Below are 17,281 nucleotides of genomic sequence, written 5' to 3'. Positions count from 1 at the left end.
TCATGGCAGTGGCTTCTCTTGTTGCAGAGCATGGGCTCTTGGCGCCCAGGCTTCAGGAGTTGTGGCTCGCGGGCTCTGGAGCACAGGCTCAGTAGTTGTGGCACACGGGCTTGGTTGCTCCACAGCATGTGGGATCTTCCCGGACCAGGGCTTGAACCTGTGTCCCCTGAATTGGCAGGTGGATTCTTAACAACTGCACCACCAGGGAAGCCCTCCATTTAATCTTAGTTACCTCCAATGTCCTAATTTCCAAATATAGTCACAATGGGGATTAGAACTTCAACATATGAAGTTGCGAGAGGACACAATTAAGTCCATAACAGATATCATTTCTTTTATATTTAATGCTTTGGGCCTTGAAATTTACTTGGTCCAACATTAGTATTGACATTGTTTTTGCTCATATTTCTGCGGTATATCTTTGACCAAAATTTCAAACTTAACTGAACTTTAACTCCTACTTTTCTTGTCTTTTGGTTTTCAGTGTGTATTCTCAAAGTCACATGTAGCTGTCTTTTATTTGTTAAACAAGCCAATTCATGTTTAATGAGTGGTACTTAATAGAGCTGATTATATTCTATACAGTCTAGCATTTATTTTAATTTTTTTGTTTGCCTGACCAATTCCCCTTCCTCACTTGTTAATTTGGAAATGTTACTGTGCTTTTCCATTTCATTGCTGGTTACTTTCCACTTTCTATTAGACATATAAAAATCTTGACTTCTCTCTTTTATATTTCCAATTCCTCTCCTCCACTAAGAGAATCCTTTACAACTAGGGCAGTCAAACCATGGCCTTGGGGTCAAATCTGCCCTACCATCTGATTTTTACGGCTCACATGCTAAGAAGGGTTTTTACTTTTTAGATGGTTGATAAAGAAATCAGAAGAAGAATAACTTTTCATGATATATGAGAATTAAATAAAATTAAACTTTCAGTTACATAAATAAAGTTTTTTTAGAACACTGCCACACTTATTTTGTTAATTATTGTCCCTGACTATTTTTGTACTTTGATGGCAGAGTTGAGTAGTTGTGACAGAGACTGCACGGTTTGCAAGGCTGACAATATTTACTGTCCAGCCCTTTACATTTTTCTGACCTATGATTAAGAACATTCTAATATCCTCTGGTTGACCCAACTCTCTAGAATGTGTCCTTAGAAGGCTTTGCTTATGCTTGTAAACTGGGATACAAATAAAAAGTTTAGCTGTCCTACCAAAATATAGTTCTTACTATGGAATAAATTTCCTCAAAGAAAAATAAAAAGATAATGTATTTTCTATAATTAATATATAGACTATTTTTCTTTATTTCCAAAATGGAATGACTCTCTAAGGTTAATATTTCTCATATGAATTTAAAAAATGATTTCTCAGCACTCTCTGCACAAATCAGTCTGGATATTCTGTTCTTTTGATGGTTAGATGATCCACCCTCATCATGATCTGTGGGAAGCAACAGACTTTCTTTTTTGATTATGAATGGTAAGTGCGGCTTAGTGCTTCCATAGTGGCTATACTGGTTCCCTGACTTGCTAAGTAGGAAAATGGCCTAGTGGGTGGGTAGAGAACCACAAGTTTCCAGTTATGTCCTGCACTAAAATAAAAATATAAAAAATTGTGCATGGTAGTTAAATTAGCAAGGAAAGAAACTGAGAAGAAATTTCAGGAAACTTTAGTCAGACACTTAGCATAGTTAAGCTTTAATAAACCTTCTGGTAGTATGTGTTCATGTATGCGAAGAAGGGAAGAGAACATGTAAATTCAAATGGACACTAAGCCAGGAAAAAATAAGTAGATAAGTAGAGTAAGCAAAAATATTAAAAGGAACTACATAAGTCCTAAAGTGGGAGGCAAGACATCTGATCAGAAGAAGTATAAAAAAATAGGCAGAGGTTAGCAAAAAGAGATTAAATTTGGGGATGAATGGTATTTAATCATAAATGTGGACTTGAGAAATAATTCAGTGTTTCTGACTCAAAGAAGGCAGAAACAGGTGATTAAAACTTTTAAAAGAAAAAAAATAATCTAGGGAGTATAGTGGAGAGCAGAAATTGCTAAAATATAAGCTCAATTCTTTAGGAAAACAGGTTCTGCATAAAGAAGTTGGAGGTGGAGAGGGAGCTTTCCACGATGGGTCAGATGTTTTACATACACTTTCCCTTTCAGTCTTCACAGCAACAACAGAAGCAGTGATCACTGATCATTGATCAGTTATAAGTAGCAATCAATGTTACAATCATTTTTACTTTTGAGAAAACTGAGGCTGCAGACACTAGTCACTTTGCCCAAAGTCACACCGCTAGTAAGGTCTAGAAGCTAAAATGAGATATATGTCTGTCAAATCTGCAATTTAAAACAAACAAACAAGCAAACAGTCAAACCTATATCACATTGCTGCTCAAGAGAAATTCAGAAGAGAATTCAGAAGAGAACTGAGGTGGAATGCAGCTGGAGGAATGTTTGGCACATTTGGCCCCAGGCACCACTTCCAGTGTTTGTGAAAGCAACATATTGGTGGGGCTGAGATCTGGATTGCAGGAGGTGGAAGTGAGAGCAGCAGAGAAAGTCAGAGGCCGTGGGGCAGGCCACTTATTTAAGAATTTCAGGAGCAAAAAGCACAGTAAATTATCAATACTATTTAATATTGAGTTTTCTTAATTCATTTTTTGATAATATCTAGAAAGATAGGTCAAGTCATGGTCCCAAAAGGAAAGTGTTCACTCTCTAAAATGGCTAGATTTAAAAGTTCTGATTTCTCAACTGTTGTTTTGTAAACTCACCCACATACTGGATAATTCCCAAGAGTTTCTAAAGAATCAATGAGCTGAGATAGCTCAATTTCCCCACGAGTAATCTGTAAGGGCCTTTTATTATGTGTTTTCTTTAAGGTTGTTTTACTAAGGATGACATCAGACGACAGCATTGACCCTTCTATTTAAGGTGCTGATGTATTAAGGACTGAACCTTTATATTTCTTGTGGTATCTGACAACAGAAGCCCATCATATAGAATTTTTTTTTTTAATGAAGGAAAGAAAGAATGTATCATTTAATTTTGATTTTGGGAAAAATTTCTCTATTGATTTTGGTGACATTCCTAGAGTTAACTGAATTTTCAGTAATTTGCTACTAGTACCGACTATACTTGCTGAAGCTGCTGCTAATGAATATTTTATAAAGTAGGAGGAAGATATTAGGTCTCAACTTGGATGTCTGTCTAGTCTAAATTTCTCACCTTGATGTTGTAACTTAGCTCCAGTCCCACTTTTTCAGCTGCTTGAGGCAATCTCCAACTGAATGTCCCATTATTAACTTAAATTCAACAAGTGCAAAATCAAGCTTAGTATTTTAGTCTTCAAATTCTTCCTGCTGACTTTATTTTTGCTAGGAGGACCATTGATCTGGTTACTCGGACTCAGACTTTCAACTGCAATCACAGGAGCTGCAATCATAGGGCTTCCTTTTAGGCATGGTGCTGTGAAGAGCTTAGCTAACATATGGATTTAATTCTCACCAAAACCCTGTGAGGTACGTACCAGAACTATCATTACTGTACTTTAAGATGGGGAAGCGGCAGCATAGTGGGGTTGTTGATTTATTTAAGATCACTTAACTAGTGACTGGGATGGAAGGACTCAGACCTGAGGCTGCAAACATCAGAGCTTGAAACTTTCAACCACCTTTTCACTTTGCCTTAATTACCTCTGACTCCTTCCTCTTTGCCTGATTATGTAGACTTTGTCCCTAAAATGTTCATACAACTGTCTTCTCCTTTCCATTTCAATGGCACCGCTGAGTTCAGCCCCTCACTACCTGTCACTTCTCCTAAGTGGTCTTCCTGCTCTTTACTGATGCATTCATCTTCTTAAAGAGTCAGTTCATGTATACAATCAGCCTAATGAAAAGCCTTTGATGGCTACCCAGGGTCTGAGTGTCATTTTCATACTCAGACATTCAAGTTACCAATCTTAGTTCCAACCACTTATCTTCATTCATGAACACTGTGTTTTATCCAGTCTAGACTTCTTCCTGTATTCTGAACTTCTGTGTCTGTTGAAATTCTACTTGTCACCTTCATAGTATAGATAAGTGCTTCTTCCTTCATGAAGCCTTCCCTGATTCCCTTAATTATATAAAGATATTCTGGACTTTTCTTATGAAAACATATTCTAGCCTGTACCATGGTCACTTGTATACTTACCACCCCTATAGGATCCTAGGTCTTCTAGGGTTGAACTCTGTGTCCTATTACCTTTTTGGTTGGTAATTATGTAGCATAGTACTATCAATGCTTGCGATTCTTTCTTGAAAAGTTAAGATGTATTACATTTTCTTCTTAGGTGTTGTCAGGATATGTGGTCCATATACTCAAGATGTTTTCGATCTAGTAAGGGAAACAAAGCTATTATTCAAAACTCAGCTAGAGAAGAATCAGGGGCTCAGCCATGAGAGTGATGAAAGAAGAGAGAGGATGGGAGGGAAGAAATGAGTGGAGAAAGATTTAGAGAAAAGGTGACACCTGAGTTTAATGCTGAAAATTGAAGGAAGCTGCTCTAAGTGGAAGGAGGGTGTTCTGAGCTAGGCACAAGCATGAGTCAAGGCTATGAGGTAGGGATGGCACTTTAGGAACATCTATTGAGAAGAAAAAACACCAGGAGAGTTCAGTGGATTTCAAAGTAAAACAATTCCCTCAAATTTAGTGTCATTTCTTTTTGTAAAAAATGTTTATTTTAAAATTGAGATATAATTGACAGAACACTGTATAATTTTAAGGTACACAGCATGTTAATTTGATACATTTATTGGTTGGAATAGGTGTTAGCTAATATATCTATCAAAATTTCCCATCACAAAGCTTTTTAAAATAATCAGCATTCCTCCAAATTAGTTACAATTAGTAAGCTTTTACCATATATTTTTATGCTGTTATATAATTGCGAGAATTCATCATTGACTACCTGAATTACAGTACACAGCAATATGCTGGCAAACCGCTTCCTTTTTCTGATTTTTAACTGCCATCGTATTGTTAGGTTTTGAATCCTTATACAGCCTAAGACAGATGGTAAGAAACTATCTCATGGTTGAGATTTTATAACTCTAAAAAATAAGGACATTTTTATAATGGACTTTCTACATACTAAAAAAATTTCCTTCATACTGATTTATTCATGCAAAATTGCCATATGATTTCCCCTGCTATTGTTCTAAGAGGAGAGATGTTCATAAATGTATAGTGAATATATAAAACTCATTTATGTACTGTACTTATGATCTAATCCAGATTCATCACTGGCTATGAAGATCGACAAATCTTGGTTGTGATAAATTGTTACACAGACATATTCCCACTAAGGCACTAACAAAAAAAAACAATGAAAATTGACTAATTCATTTTGAAACGCTACCTTAAAAGCCAGAACAAAGAGAAGAAAAGGGATTTAAAAAGTATACTTAAAAAAAAAATACACATCATCTTGAGGGAAAAATAAGACATCAGTACGTGATTATAAAGCACTGACTATTTTCCCATTTGTTAAATTCGTTTTGATATGAATTACACATCATTTTTTCCTTAGGACTATAGAGTTGCTAATTTTCTCCATATGTGTACACTTCATCTTTGACCTTTAACAAATGTCCTCTAGGCAGACCACTTACCATCCAAGAACAATGTCACAGCACCATTTTACATGCACACAAAGGGCTGAAAGCTCCATAAAAATAAATGATCCATGTTATAAGCTACATTAACCCACAGAATAATAAGCTATTGCAGCCCTGTAAATTTTAGTGCCATCCATTCAAAACCACACCGGGTCACTTTAGTATTAAATTCATAGGAACAAAATAGTAAATACACGTTTTATCTGTTAAGCTGCCAGCTATATATTTTGTGTAAAAGTCTGTTAGCCTAGGAAACCTATTGAAAGGTGTATCAGGCAGTGTATATTTAAAAGCAGTGGCTCTTTCCAATACACGATTTTATGTTAAAGATACACTTACTATTAAGCATCATGTATATTTAATATCGCATCCTCTACTTCAGTGCCCTAAAAAGCCTATTTTCATTTTGTTGTTTCCATTATTGAAGAGCTAATATTTGGTTCTCCCACAATTTTGTAAAGTGCAGGCAACCCACAAGAGCTTCTAGTTTTAGCTAGCAGTCCTGTGGGACTACGATAATTGTTATGAAATCATTAATTCTACATTAGCAGTTTCAACTGTCAGGTACATATAACAATAATTGCAGTTAATGAATGCTGCTTAACTTATTAAATACAAAATGAAAACCAGTATTCTTTTATACACAGCACTGAGACAGAGTACCATTGATCATTTGTGTATACCACATTGAATATGCTACCGTCATTTATTGGTCAGGGTATATAGCCATATTTTTTAAGACTTCTCTTCATTAAAAAAATAATGCAGGGAATTCTAACTCTCTAATTAAAGTGTAATTAAAATAATTAGTACCCAAGGCAATATTTAATAAGAATCTATGTCTATGAAAAAACAATCCAGCAGAACCAAGACTTAGTTCCTTCTTTGGATAAACAAGATTCTTTCTTGTGCCACCATCTCTCCCCCAAAGAGTAAGTATACTCTTTCATACTTACAAGAGTATGAAAAAGTCCCCAAACTTCCAATTGTTTGAAATATTAGTGCTGTGTCTTTCTCAAACGTCTGGGCAGTGAAACTTGTGTACAAAGATACAGCCTATTTCTTGATTTAAAAAGTATGAACTAGATTTCTTGTTTTCAGTCACTCAAAGTAAACTGTGTAGACATTTGCAAGAGCAAACAGAGAAGAATTTCTGAAAATGTAAGATGCAAAGGTATCATTTTTAGGATCCCAGAGGCATCTGCTTCCAATCAGTATGCTCTGGCCGGTCAGTTGTCCAATGTGAACCATCACAATTAGCTTATATCGTGGAATCATCAAGTCCTTGACCTGGGCTTTAATAACCTAGAAATTAAAAGCAAAAAAAAATCCTCACTTAGTCACATTGAAATGTAAGAGTCTTAATTTTCCTCATAAATATAGTGGATTTAATTGAAGAAAACAGCATGATACATTTTGGATCCTTTTTTTTAGCGGTACGCGGGCCTCTCACTGTTGTGGTCTCTCCTGTTGCGGAGCACAGGCTGTGGATGCGCAGGCTCAGCAGCCATGGCTCACGAGCCCAGCCGCTCCGCAGCATGTGGGATCTTCCCAGACCAGGGCACGAACCCACGTCCCCTGCATTGGCAGGCGAACACTCAACCACTGCACCACCAGGGAAGCCCTTGGATCCTTTTAACTGTTGTAGAATGGTAGCTATAATTTCCTTCAAGCACTGGCCTCACAAGACAGGACATTTAGGGACAAAATGATAGCCCAAGCAAGAAATCTACGTTTTCTAAGGCACATGGAAAAATGATAATCCAGAGAATAGAGTTTAATGGATTTATTACATTCTTTGAAAATCTATGTTGAGATGGCTTCCCTTCAAAGAATGTTGGCATTTGAGTTATACCCTCTTGTTCATGTCTAATTAAGGGACCATACAGCTGGAGTCTCCTGTAATATGACTAATCGTGAATGCTTATTAGAGAGTTTGTAATAAGAAAGTAGAGAAAACCTGATGGAGTGCCAGCATTTTACTTGATAAAAATAGAAAGGTATTTAAAGGCCACAATGTTTGCATTTGATGGCATACAAAGAAGGTGCCTTGGGGAAGAAAAAATGATTATTAAAGTGTATTTTTTACAATAAAAAATTTTAAATAAATGGGCAGTTTTATATATTTCTTAAACAGAATACATGCAAGTGATGCACATAATAATTGTATTAGACAAAGGCTTTTTACACACACACAGATACACATAGAATATGACCTAATAAATATTTTTATAAAATAAAAATAAGCAGTTTTACTGCTACTGCAAATTAATTGCCTTCATCAAAAAGTAGGGGGTTGTGCTTTCAACAAATGTTCTCATCATAGTTAACACTTTGGGAAATCACACGCATACCTCAGAAATCGTTTTAGTCATCTGTCTACAGAGCTCTGGTTCATATTTTTCTTCTTGTAGGTAGTTAGTTAACACATCTTTCAGAATATGATTGACAATGACAACAGGAAAATGTTTGGTAGGACCTGAAAATACAGATGGAATTTCTTTCAAAGAAGTAATTTCAAATCATATCCATCCACCCCATAGCTTTATTGAAAGAGGGGTCTGAGAAGGGAACTAGATCCCAGAAGAGCCATGTGGAGAGGGCTCCCTTAAGAGTAGCTTATGTCCTTCTGTTGATAGATGCAAACAGCCCAAGATGAGCCCAAAGGCAAGGGTTCACACTCCTCTCTTCCTGCTGAAGTTTCCCTATGGCTGAACTTAACCAGAAGGTGACAGCCCATGCCTAAAGTTGAGTTAGGTCAGCCTCCTGGGGCTCAGTTAATCGTATTTTTATTTTGATGATTATACATGAATTGTTCAATTAAATTTAAATCAGCCTGGGGAATGAATGTGGACAAGTAAAACAGAGACATCTGCTACGAGTATGAGAATTAACCCCAGTATTGAGTCAGCAGGAATCTCTGTTCTACAGGAGAACGACAAGCAGTTATAAACCTATGAAGGGTTGGTCCTGGTTGCTCTTGCATCATGGGGTCAGAGCTAGGGCACCAGCCCCAGCAGGCAAGCTCCCAGACACCTGTCACCATCCTGTGGATGTTTCAGAAGATCTCCACTTGCGTACGCTAGTGAAATGAGGCTAAATTTGAGAGTGGTTTCTCCCTTCCTACTTAAGAAATTAAAAAATGATACTACCAGCTTGGACTAAATTAAATAGACTATGTCCTTTAGATTGGTACCTCTCTTTTTCACTCCCTCCTACCAAGCACTCGTATGGCATTTACCTTAACTTGACCTGTATCATTCACACGGAACTTAATTCGGCCATGTATTATAGCGACCATATGCATTGTTCCCTTCAGAAAATAGTTAATTCCTTCAGTGCATATATTTGTCCACCTATGCTTAATACTCCTCCCTGTGATTTGGGAACAGCATCTCCCAAATGGAAGGAACTGGTCCTCTTCCCACTCTAACCAAGTGGTTCTTTACGCTCTACCATCATTTTCTTTGAGCCCAAGTCCAGATCATGGTTGATTGGCCCTTGATGGACTTGCCCCAAGCCAGGCCAATTAGAGTCCTTTCTTGGAATTTTTATTTTAAATTGGAGCTAGGAAAAAAAAAAAAGTCAGTCTCTTTTTGGTGTTAAAAGTTATGACATGTGACTCTAAGGAACTGCTGGAGGCTGTTTCTCATAGTGGGAAGGCAGCCAGGCCACGGTGAGAGAGGGAGCCTCACACAGTTTAGGGCTGGAAAGATGGAATCCTGGGGGCACCTGAGTCTCAGCTCCCACTGCCCGGCTGCACCAATGCCCTTTCTGCACTTTGCTCAGGTTTGTCTTTTTAATCTCATTAACGAGATTCTATTCTGAAAAGAATTTAAAATATGGTAGTAAACTTTTCTTTTCTCACTTCTTTGTGACCTTGGCCCTATACAGCCAGAATTATCTATTGCCTTACTCAGGCTGGGATGCTGAGAGGCAAAGAGAGAGAGTCAATATTCAGCACTTGACTTCCAAAACAAGCTCCTGAAGCTTTCAGAATCAACTAATGTGAATGCCTAAGCTTTTTTTCATTTCTTTCTTTTTAGAGAAAATTTTTTTCTTTAGGAGGAAAAAATGTCTTTAGAAATCAAAAAGCAAAGATCTGAAGAAGTATCAGGATGGAAAAAAAAAAAAGAGAGAAACTTGTCCATAAAAATAGATTTAAGAGAGAATAGATAAAAATTTGGTTATTTAATATATCTGTGTCTTAGCTTCCCAAATAGGGATAGTGATAAGAATGATCACATATTGTTTTTTGTTGGGATTAAATGAGACGAAGTATTTAAAATGCTCAGAACAGTGCCTGCCACACAAAAAAGCCACTCATTAGAGCTTTGTTATTTAAGAGTGTTGTAGCTGTTATTGTTGCTACCTTATTCTGAGGAAAGAGACAGGGATTGCTGTTGCTGAGAAGGCAGCAAGATGGGCAACAGTGTAAAGGAGGGATGTAGTGAGGCCTCCACAGGCGGGAAGGACCCTGTAGGGTGGAGCAAAGTCAGCACTGAGAGACTGGCAGACTCTGTCCAACAAAGCCTCTGGTGACAGGGCCTGCTCATCTCACGGGAGTTGAGTTCAAACGATGTCTCTCTCTCTGTCTTTAGATTCTATTTTTCAATAATTGGCTTCAGGTGGACTGTCTCGAAGTGGCAGCAAAGATGGCCCCCTATAGCCCTTGTGTGACGTGGTGCTCACAGTGTTTTTAAAAAATCAGGTACCTCTATAGTCATTGCTCCAGAAAAAGTCCTGTGGAGAACTCATTCCATACTTAATAGGAAATTATGTTGGATATCATAGAAGGCTTTTCTTCTTAGTGATCTAAGGTGAAGACCTGGAGTCAGTCAGTTTGAGAAGCAATAACATACTGAATGGGGAAGCAATTTAAATACAATAGTTCATTTAATTCTCACAGTATCCCTAGATGTGACTTGCAGATGAAGAAAGTGAGATTCAAGGATGCTGAGTCCCTTGCTCAAACATCATTTATTTAGGAATAGGCAAAATGAGTGTTCAGATTCATATACATTGGACCCTACAGCTCGTATTTTCTTCTGTACTCATGTTTCAGTAATTAATTAATGGGAAGAGGTAAGTGGCTTTTATTATAAGAAATATGTTTTCATTCTTCCATTCCCCCTTTTTAAAAATTATGATTTATCTCATTCTTGGTGGCTGTAATTACTTAGATAAAGGGAGGACAAACATGCTAAACATTTAAGATGTGTTTACATGATGCATGAGAAAAAGTAAACACAGTGATACTGGTGATTGAGTTTTTCCTCACTCTTCTGGTCAGTATTCATTGTATAGATAGGAGAAAATCTTTGCCAAAGGCCCACAGACTACCTTCTTTCAGATGCAAAATAAACCCAGAAACAAGTGGAAGTGGAAATACATTTTTGATTATTAACAAAATAGCTAGTTAAATGCTTTAAACATGGATTGTCATGTATAAAAGACTTTAATCACAAAAGAATAATTCACATGACTTTCTGAAAGAAAATATGGAAAATATACTAAGCTATTTCTAAAATTACTTTTCTAACTTGCTTCAACACTCAGTACTTCTAAAACTGATTAGACAGTTTAGTTTATTTGGAGAAATGTTATGGAAATAGATCCCTTTGAAGAAGAAACACAGGGCTTCATATTTCAAATGCTTTATCTTGTGAAAATCAGATTCAAAGCCTTCTAGCATGCAGAGCCCAGAGTCATAGGCACTGAATGGAAAAGCTCTTTTAGTTACAGGAAGACCTGACCCAAACTTATTTTGCCTAACTGAAAAGTCTAAGAGTACGCAGCTGGATGTAGGACGTGGTCTCAGGCTTCATGTGAGGGCAAGATGGCCAAAGCTGCCATAAGCCCTTATTCTTTCCAGTTTCAGGATATGAACTGCTTCCTCAACAGCCCAAACAACATTTTCTGAATTGAACCTCAAAGGCTTTGACGGCCTTGACCAAATCCCCAAATCAGTCACTGTTACATCTCTGAAGCCAGTGTCAGCTTCAGGAGGATGCTATGGACCAAAAGTGATAATGATGGCAGTGGTCGGGCTCCCCCAAAGGAAACTGGGTCAGGCTACCAGAAGGAGTATAAATGTATCTTGGTTGGCAGGAATATTAGTTGTCTACCATAGGCACTGTGAAAATACCAGTAGGCAGACTAATTATGGAGGCTTATACTCCATGTCATCTTGGGGATTACTGTAGAAAACTGGCTAGAAGGCCTAATGGGATGTGCTGATGTTCTATAATTTTCCTGAGGTTAACTGACCACAGATGAAACCACTCTGGCCCATGGAGTCTTCCTTTGGTCACTGGTAAGTCTCTGCAGAATTTCTATACAGCAGTAATTATATGTGGATCCAGATAATAGTGAGAAGGTACTCATTTAGAGAAAGCAAGTAGTTCTATGAAGAAATGTGAATGGGGAATGATAGTCACTGTGGACTCCACCTGGAGTATAGGGGCAGGTGCAAAGATTTTTGTTTTCAAAGACCCAAAACCTCTGCGGGAAAAGATAAACATCTCTGTCAACAGGGGACCAGGAATCATTTGCCTTTGTCTTAAGGCTTTTTTCTCCACCTATCAGCAACCTTGGTTGGTTTTGTTTGATAAAACTATAGTGCATATCTCTTTCATTTAACTCAAGTAGATATAGAAAAACTCCACAAGAAATACCCAATGAACTCCTTAATTCAGTAATACAACTACACCTCAGTGCCGCCCAGTGACTTGCTTGGTATTTAGAAAATACTGATAAAGAAAAGTAGGCAATGGATACTGGTCCCACTTTGCATAGGAAGAAATTAAAGCAATACCAAATCACCCAATTAATTAAGATCCCTTATATTGTGCTAGCATTGAAGATAATGCCAGGTTATCAGGTATTATTCTAAGTAAATATCACCCATAAAATTAGAAGTCTTAAATAGGATGGAGTGATAAAATAACACACCCAGTTGGTAGGTGTTTTCCATCTGAACTGCGAGGTGAGAGGCATCTTCATGCTGGCTAGGTTCATCCATATAAGACACTGTACCCAGAGAGCTAAAAGCAAGGAGAAAACAAATTTCAACAGTTACTATAACAATAATAGCAAAACACCATGTTGCTCTTAGCAAAGATGTGACAGAAGTTTTATGTTTTCTCTAAAAATATTTCAAGCAAGTCCCCTGTAAATATCCTGGTAATACATTTAAAGTCTAAAACATTTTGGAGATGGAAATATTACCAGTGTAGAGAAGTCACTTGGAGCAGGTCTCAATATAGTGGTTGAAGCCCAGTGCAGTGCCTGGGGCATTTGATGATCACGAAAGTATTCACGGGTTGTTCCATCTGTGGGCTAATGGAGTATGTACAGTTAGCCCTTCGCATCCAGGGATTCACCCAGTCACGTATTTCAGTTGGTTAAATCCGCGGATGCGGAACCCATGGATATGGAGGACCAACTGCACTGCGCCATTTTATATAAGGGACTTGAGCATCCACTGCTTTTGGTGTCCCATGGGGGGCTCCCGGAACCAATGCTCAGCAGATACCGAGGGCCGACTGTACACGTTTCAAAAGCTATTGTCAATTGCATCTCTACTGCAGGTGCAAAAGTCTCTCCTCAAAGTGGACAGAACTCACAAAAGGGACTGGGGATTAAGTGAGGAAGCTTAAAATGTTGGGCAACAAGCTCTTTACATACATGGGGGATTATAAGGAGTTTACTATTAAATGTACCTCACAAAATCCCTTTAGTAGAAAAAAGAAAAACGAGAAACTCATCTACATGATGAGAGAAACCGCAATTCACCCAAACTATAGTAATCAATAAGCATCAATCACCCTTTTCAACATTAAGAAAGGGTTTTGGCTTGGTTACCAAGGCAATATAAGCTTATCCAGGTGCTGAACAGGAGACTCAAATGAAGAGTAACCCCTAAAGTCCCTCCAGCACTACTTAATCAGAGAAAATTCAGCTGTCACTAATGGCAGTCTCAGATCTCTACCCCAGTTCTCTCCACCTGTGAAACGGAGGTTAAGACAGATATTTCAAAGGAGATGATATAACAGTGTGTGTGTGTGTGAGTGTGTGTGTGTGTTTTCAGAGTGATTACTTTTATAAGCAGGCTAAGTGTTTGCTTTAATTAAATGAGAATATTTGTTCTTAATCTTTGGGGACTTTTTTTCTCTCTGCAAGGAGTTTTAAATACTTAGTTCTGAGCTGTTGGGAGTTAGTGAGCTTCCTGCAAATTGCTATTTTAAGAAAATCATGGATATTATCTTTTAAAAATCGTTTAATACAATTTAAACAATAAATTAAGGTTTACCCACCCAGCCCAAGAAAGTGATGTAAGACATTACGGTTGCTTTTCCACAATGGATTTCTGGATTAGTGAGTTAGTCTCCATTCTTATAACACCTGCTTTCCTCAATTTTCTGCTGCCCTTTGAAGTAGCAACCAACCTATTTAGCCACGTTGGCTGCAGGTGTTGTGAGTAGCACCAAAGATGGTAACTTCTGCTTAGAAAAACCAATGTTGCATAAGCCCCTTGATTTTAAGATAAGCCAGCCTGCCCCAATATTGTATATGCTACTTTTTTTCTGCAAAATATTTTCCATCAACTGTCTCATTTTATCTTTAAAATACCCCCTGTAAGGAAGTAAAAGAGTCATTATTCTGCCCATTTCAGCGATAAAGGGAACTGGCAAAGTGCTTAACTGAATACACATACGAAAGGCAGACTTAGATTTCAAATACTCTATTTACCTCTGTAACAAAGTTTCATATATGATCATACCTGATAGAATGGAAATAGGGGCAATGACTACCTGAAATAATTAATTGCTGCAATTAAAAGTTACTTGCACAAACATAAGAAGATCTTAATAAAACCCTATTTCTTTTCTACTAAACGCCATATTAAAAAACTCATAGAAGGAGAAGTAGAGTTTGTATAAACTCAAATTAGCAGAGTTAGAAGTCTAACACAAAAAAAGCGAGTAATGATTTTTTGCTTTGGATACTATTGCTTTGTTATTGCCATGTTACTAAAAAATATGATCCAGTGCCGTTTGTAATATTATCAGTATGATATTGGTAACTGTCATAAGGGCAGCTTCAAAACCCCATTGGCTGAAGATTGATGTGCAAATAGAAAGTTCTTTAGAGTGACTTTTTTTTTTTGAAATACTGAAGGTGATTTCGTACAGTGCCTTTTTATTTCTACAGCAATCTGTAAACCGTGTATGCTCATTGTAAAAATTTCAAAGTGTACAGGAAAGTATAAAGAACAAAGTAAAGTTACACAAAAAATTACTAACCTCAGTGATTATCTAACCACTCTTAATGTTAAAAAAACTTTTCAGACATGATTTTACATATGGGATCTATTATAGACGCCGTTTTTTTTTCACTCAGAAATATATAGCAGATAACTATGTCAATAAATAGTAATGTGCATCCATGTTTTAAATATCAAGACAGTATTTAATTTATGAACATACTGCATTTTAGTTAAACAGGCCATTTAGGTTGTTTTCAATATTCCATCATTATAAAGAAAACTATAATGACCATTGTGGCAGGGACTCATTTGCTTTCCAGTGTTGTTCTCTTCTTCCTTGGTAGCAGTACCAGAAGTTTGTGGGAATATTTCTCTCCAGATTGAAGACAAATGCTTGGACTCCTTAGTGCTACTGGGGCCATGTGGCTTATGAGCCAATAAGATGTAAGTGGAAGTTATGGGTGAAAATTCTGAGAGAATTAATTCAACCAACTAAGTCAACCAGCAGGGGCCTGTTCATGACTGGACCATGGATATGATGGCAAGAGCTCAGCAGCTATCTTGGATCTTGAGATGACATTATGGATTGTAGATCAGAAGCTAGAAGACTAGTCCTTCTAGACTTCTTTTATGTAAGAGAAAATATATTTCTATTTTGTTTAAGCCACTGTTTTTATTTTTTATAAAAAGATTTTTATAAGAAGCATTAGATATAACTGATACAAATTTTAACTGATACAGAGTTTGGAAGTGGGATGCTGCAAGTAATAGAGCACAAAACTTGGAGTTAATTTTGTGGAAGAGACGGGGCTTTGGGGAGTGAGATTTCAGATATTTCAGATATATTAACCTGGCTTCCCTTATCATGCAGAAGGAAAATATTTGGTTAGTCTATTGATTTCTGTACATTGGAAATCTGACCATGTATCAACCAAGACTATAATTTCATGTAAGTTATAGAAAAATTTTACTTTTTTAAAAACCCTATTTATGGTATTTTTTGAAACTAATGTTTCCTATATTAGAATGAGATGCCTCGGAAGAAGGGAGAGAGAAAAGAGAGTAAGTTGAACAGAAAAAATACAATATATATTGCATGAAAAAAGACAAAAAGAAGACACAAAATATTAAAAATGCTTGCAATTACCAATGTCAGTTCAGAATACTGACTTAGAAAAACATGTACATATTTTCTATTGATAAACAGCTTTATTCAAGCCCTTTGAAATTTTTAAAGATAAAAATGTGAGCTGCTTCAAAGAGCAAATTTATAATTTTAATTATCAATGCTGTATTCACAGCACAACAAATTTATTGGGTATATTTCACATTACATGTGGATGAGTTTCTGTTGCCTATGACCAGGCCTTCCCTAGTTTATAATAATAATCCTTCTTAGATACATGATCTCACTGCGAATGGAACGCTGTAGTTGATTTTTTTAAATGTGAAAAATGTTCTTGCTGTCTATGTGTTTCATCAGCTTGTTGGCATTTATGGAAGAAAAGGATTTCAACTGGCAAAATGTGCCCAAGGGAGTTGTAAAGTTTTAGGCAGGAAGGTAGTTTAAAAGTAAAAGCAGGAAAACTGAAAGTCTGGTGTAAACTGCTGGTGAAAACAGTGAACAAATGAACTAATACTATTCTAGAGAGAAGAGTAACAATTTGTAACCAATATAAATTTCCATTAATACTTGGAATCACATGTACCATTGCTCAGGACAGACTTGAAATTAGCCTGGTTGTGGAAATAGCTGCATGAAATTGGTACACAATAACAAAAGTAACTCTCTTACATTGTGTCCCATGCTAACCCAACAGCCTGTGTTATGATTATGCAGAAAAGAGCCAAAAAAATTAGCTAGGGAGTTGGAATATGTTTATTTTTCATGAAATTCAGTTTTCCTGAAAACATCTTACAAATTTGCATGCTGACCATTCCTTGAATTACACAGAATAAGTACAAGGCATGTCTTATTGTCATGATGGTTGGAGATAGAAACAATGTCAATTAAATCTCACCAGCCATAATACCATCTAATTATTATTAAGAATTCATTTCCAGACATTTTCACTGCCATTATGCCTTAGATGTTTTAAGCTGCAGTAAGAGATAATGTTTGTATAGATAGCTAGCCTTGAAGCCATTCATTTAGCAGCTTAAGAAGGTCACACTACCACCTCTTTCTTCGATTTGTAACTGTGAAATGCCTGGAACTACCGTATTTTGAATGGAATCATTTAAGCATGACCCTCTCTTATTTTTTAAAATCTGTTAAAGTCACGTGCTGCCTCCCAGTGGGGTTATTTCAGAGAGCACAGAGAAAAAGAAGGCTTCAGG

General features: G+C 36.9%; 1 protein-coding gene across 2 annotated transcripts in view; it reads right to left on the bottom strand.

Annotated features, from left to right (window-relative positions):
• Positions 1 to 4,732: 4,732 nt before the first annotated feature.
• TCTEX1D1 (Tctex1 domain containing 1) overlaps positions 4,733 to 17,281 on the bottom strand; it is a 30,702-nt gene continuing 18,153 nt past the window's right edge. For both annotated transcript variants that reach the window (XM_032642539.1, XM_032642549.1), the window contains 3 exons: positions 12,625 to 12,716; positions 8,025 to 8,149; positions 4,733 to 6,975 (listed from right to left, as the gene is read on the bottom strand). In XM_032642539.1, the coding sequence (XP_032498430.1) occupies positions 6,772 to 6,975; positions 8,025 to 8,149; positions 12,625 to 12,716 (421 nt within the window). In that variant the 3' untranslated portion in view covers positions 4,733 to 6,771. The remainder of the gene's footprint in view (positions 6,976 to 8,024; positions 8,150 to 12,624; positions 12,717 to 17,281) is intronic.

Source organism: Phocoena sinus, chromosome 1 (genome assembly GCF_008692025.1).
Source record: "Phocoena sinus isolate mPhoSin1 chromosome 1, mPhoSin1.pri, whole genome shotgun sequence".
Classification (NCBI taxonomy): domain Eukaryota; kingdom Metazoa; phylum Chordata; class Mammalia; order Artiodactyla; family Phocoenidae; genus Phocoena; species Phocoena sinus.
Note: the sequence above shows the minus strand (reverse complement) of the source record. Positions and strands in the feature narration are given on the sequence as shown.